Below are 4,636 nucleotides of genomic sequence, written 5' to 3'. Positions count from 1 at the left end.
AATCGGTGTTGACTAAAAATAAAACAAAAATTTTTTTTGTTGTGGTTGTTGTTGTTATTTAAATCGTTAAAACAAACAACAATCGGGGTCGAAGTAAAAAAAAAAAATTATATATATATATATATATATATATATATATATATATATATATATATATATATATATATATGTATTTTTTTTTTTCGTTGTTTCTCCGAATAAAAATCGGTCGGTCATTAGTCGAAGCAGATGGGACAAGTGACACGTCACGTTTAAATCAATTTTTCCTCCTCCTTCGTGGCTAAAGAATATTTATTTTGTTTCTTTTCCCATTTTGAATACTGCTTATTACCGAATGATTTTATGACGTCATTGACATTTATTTATTTTTTTTAACGTATAAAATGTTTGTTGTTGTTGTTGTTGTTGTCGTCGTCGTCGTCACTCTCACGTTCTTTCTTCCACGTTTTTTTTTTTCTTTTTAAATTTATAATTAATATCAAATTCGTGATTTAAACAAATTTTTTTTTTTTTTTTTTAAATGAAAAAAAAAAAATTCCCTCCTTTTTCGTATTTGTTATAAATATATATTGATTCGAGTAAGTCGAGTGTGAATCTCTAAGGATTGACCTTACGTAAAAAAGGTTTTTAACTTTACGTTGTCTTGTCGGTTGTGACCTTATTTTTGGAAAAAAAGGTTTACGGGGATGTTATCAAGGGAAATGATAATAATAATAATAAGTACTTACCTGTCGATGGATATTGCCATGAGTGTGAAAACGCTCGCGCAAATCGTTATGACGGCAACGAATGGATTTATCTTACAATATAAATATCCGAAAGGCCAATCGGAATTCAACATGTACGTGTAATTAAATGTAACGTTAAGAGTCGACACCATCGTGTCAGCAATCGATAAATTAACGAGAAAATAATTCGTGACCGTTCTCATTCTTTTATTCGTTAAAACGATGTAAATAATTATCAAGTTTCCGCCCGTGGAAACGATTATCATTACGGCGAAGAGTATCGACCATATCAATTGTCGCCACCATGGAAGTATGAATTTATCCCAAACTTCATCGTCCGTTCCGTTGAATGCGGCGGAATGATTTTTATCGAATGTTTCGTTCGATAATTTTTCGAGATAACCGTCGAATATGGGATCGGACGTGAGATTCCAAACGTTTGCAAAAGATGAGGAAGATGATGATGATGATGACACGTCGAAAAGAAGAGTACGATGCAACGATCCAAGTGTCATGTTGTTTTTTTTCCGATGTGATTATGTTTCAACGATGGAAATGTCGTCGTATTTGAAAAAATTCATTTCGTCTTGTATTCAGAAACTGAAATTCAAACATTTAACGGATTTTTTTATAAGAAAAAAAAAAAGCGTGGGAATAAAATTTTATTGACGGTTACAAAAAAAATGAATTTTTTCGACTCGAAAAAATTATCAAAAGAATTTTTTTTTTTTTTTTCCCTTCAATTCGAAGGATTGATCGAATGACGTTGTATATACATTTAAAAAGAATTTAAATCATGGTTGAATTTTACGTAAAACGTGTCAAAAGAAAAAGAAAAAAAAAACTAAATTTTTTTTAAAATATATATTCGACATTGACATTCGGATAAAGGTCGACATTAATTTTCTTCTGCTTTTTTTTTTTTTAATTAAAAAAATTTCTGGAGCGTGTGATTATTATAAAAAAACGTATCCATTAATATTATTATTATTATTATTATTATTATTATTATTATTATTATTATTATTATTATTATTATTATTATTATTATTAATATCATCCTAGTAATTATCATCATCGTATTAATCATTATCATCGTGTTTTTAGAATTGGAAAGCGGGAAATAAGATAAGATATATTTATACATATATAAAAGATTAATTTTAAATACTTGTTAGTAGCGCAAAGATAGAAATAAAAATTTTTCTCATTATTATTATTATTATTATTATTATTATTATTATTATTATTATTATCATTATCATTATTATTATTTTAATCCGTTCGATAGAGATTTGAAATAAAAAAAAAAGGCGCGAAAAAGTTTACACGCGTTTATTTCGTTATACAAATGATAAAAAAAAAAAATTATAATAATGATAAAATGTTTTATGTCACGTGATTGTATTACCGGAAATGAAAAAGTGGAAAAAAAAAAAAAATTTCCCCCGAAACGTAAAGTAAAATTTGTGCCACGACATTTTTAACGGTTTTTTTTTTTTTTTAATGTTGTTGTTGTTGTTTGATTTTACTTTTGTAAATCTACTGGAAAATTCAATTATTTGTGTTTGTTTTTATTTTTTTTGATGAGTTTGCTCTCGGGATGGTTGGCTGAACAGAAAAATGATTAAAATGTCTTCTTTGTCTGTCTGTCTGGATGGATGTAAAAAAAAAAAAAAACAAAACAAAAAAAAAAATTTTTTTTTTAAAATTATTTTACGTAATGCATAAAGAATCTAATTGAAACGGGAAAAGAAAATATTTAAGTCGATACAGAAAACAATTAAAAAAAAAAAAGAGAGAGAGATAAAAGACAAGAAGAAGAAAAGCAGAAAGAAAGAGAGAAAATATAAAGAATGTAAAAAGTAGAAAGAAAGGTTAAGAAAGTTATACAGAGAGAAGGAAGCAAGACAAAGAATTTAACAGACATAGGAGAAGAGAAAGAAAGAGAGACGGAGAGAGAGAGAGGAAAAACAAAGGCAGAGAGAACGAGAGTGAGTGACAAAGAAAGAAAAGAAGACAGTGAGTAAAGAGAGAGAGAGAGAGAGAGAGAGAGAGAGATAAAGGTTACGACATTTTTGCAGTCGTGTAAATGCGGATATTAAAAACCAATAAAAACAGAAGAAAAAGAGAAAAAAAATTTTTTTTTTGTAATTTAAAATTAAATTAAAAAAAAAAAAAACACGACGACGACAAAGAATAATAATAATAATAATAATAATAATGATAATAATAATATTTTTAGTTTTTGTTGTACAAAACCCGGAGGCTACGTCTGGAAAAATATGTGAATGTGTGTGTGTGTGTGTGAGAGAGAGAGAGAGACGACGTAATCATTTCCGTTTGAAATTAAAAAAAAAAAAAAAAGAAAAAAATTCCGTCTTCTTTTGTCAAATGGAAAAAGATTTTCTCTCTCTCTCTCTCTCTCTCTCTCTGTCTCTCTCATACAACTTGAGACTCTTGACATAATTTAATTTCATTCAAAAGTAAAGAAAAGAAATTTTTTTTTTCTTTTTTTACCGGAAAATTATTTTATATACGTATGTGAAAAGTTATCCAAAAGGAAAAAGTTTATGCAAAATGCCGAAATGAAAATCATGTCAACGTCATCAAATGAAAAGAAAATTTTTGAAAAGGATTAAAAGGCAACAAGTTGATAAAGTTTGGAAAATGAAAAAAAAAAAGAAAAAAACTTTCCGACAACCTAGTGTAAACTATTGAAAAAATTATTTAATATGGCGGCCGTCGACAAAAGATTATGAAAAAAAAAAAAAAAAAAATGAAATTTTTATTTGAATTTTCACAAAAAAAAAAAAAAAAAATGAAGAAACTTATTATTATTATTATTATTCTAATCGGAAAATTTTCGAGAATATTACTTTCAGCCGAGTAAGTAATAATCGCGAAATCATATTTATAATAATAATGATAATAATAATAATAAATTTAAGCTTTTGTTTTACGTTTAACGACCGTTAGTTATTACATGAAGACAAAAAAGGAAAATTTAAAATGGAGATGACTGGAGAAATTAAAAAAAAAAAAATTGTTGATGGAAAAATTCAGTACGATTATATACGATTGATCTTTTATTATTATTATTATTAAATTTTTTGTTTAAAGTTTTATAAAATAATTTAAAAGACTTAGATTAAAGACTGGATTAAAAAGAGATGAAAAGAGGGGAAGAATAAGAAAAAGAATGAGAGAGAAAGAAAGAGAAAGAAATGGATAATAAAATATTGAGGGACGGAGTGATTAGGAAAGTAAAAATAAGAATAAAAAAAAAACTAAGTAAATGAGAGAGAAGATAGATAATGGGAGGAAGAGGAGGAAGGAAAAGAATGAGAGAGAGAGAGAGAGAAAGAAAATTAAAATTAAAAAGGTTATGAGAGGTACAAAGTAAAATTGAGCAGAAAAAAAATCGCAAAAATTTACGCGAAGACAATAAAAAAAAAGAGAGAAGCAAAGAAAGAGAGAGAGAGAGAGAAAGAAAGAAAGAAGGGCATTAAAATAAATAAATAAAAAATTATAAGAGAGAAAGAGATTGAGAAAAAGTTTTGAAGAGGAAGAGAGAAAGAAGAAAAAAAAATAAAAAGAAAGGAAGAGAAAGGTAAAGAGAGAGAGAAAAAAAGAAAAAAAGGAAAGAAGACAGAGAAAAAAATTGAGAGAAAGAGGCAGAGACAAAGAGAGAAAGAAAATAAAAATGGAAAACAGAGAGAAAGAGAGAGAGAAAAAAATAAAAAGGAAGAACGATAGAGAGAGAGAGAGTGAGAAGAAAGTGATAAAAAGAAAGACAGATAGAGAAAGACAGACAGAGAGAGAGAGAGAGTAAGTGAATGACGAAAAAAGGTTCTTGATAGAATTTAAAAGGAAAAAATAAATCACTTTTCAATCTTGTGTTTGTG

The 4,636-nt window shown here is 27.0% G+C and overlaps 1 protein-coding gene across 1 annotated transcript in view; it reads right to left on the bottom strand.

Annotated features, from left to right (window-relative positions):
• The window catches only part of Phum_PHUM545910 (class A rhodopsin-like G-protein coupled receptor GPRtak3, putative), a gene marked incomplete at both ends in the record, with an annotated part of 18,969 nt that extends 17,726 nt beyond the window's left edge, over positions 1–1,243 (bottom strand). Inside the window, one exon of the mRNA XM_002431702.1 lies at positions 729–1,243. Coding sequence (XP_002431747.1) covers positions 729–1,243 — 515 coding nt within the window. The remainder of the gene's footprint in view (positions 1–728) is intronic.
• Between the last annotated feature and the right edge of the window lie 3,393 nt (positions 1,244–4,636).

This window comes from Pediculus humanus, genomic scaffold, assembly GCF_000006295.1.
Source record: "Pediculus humanus corporis 1103172108292 genomic scaffold, whole genome shotgun sequence".
In the NCBI taxonomy this organism is placed as follows: domain Eukaryota; kingdom Metazoa; phylum Arthropoda; class Insecta; order Psocodea; family Pediculidae; genus Pediculus; species Pediculus humanus.
Note: the sequence above shows the minus strand (reverse complement) of the source record. Positions and strands in the feature narration are given on the sequence as shown.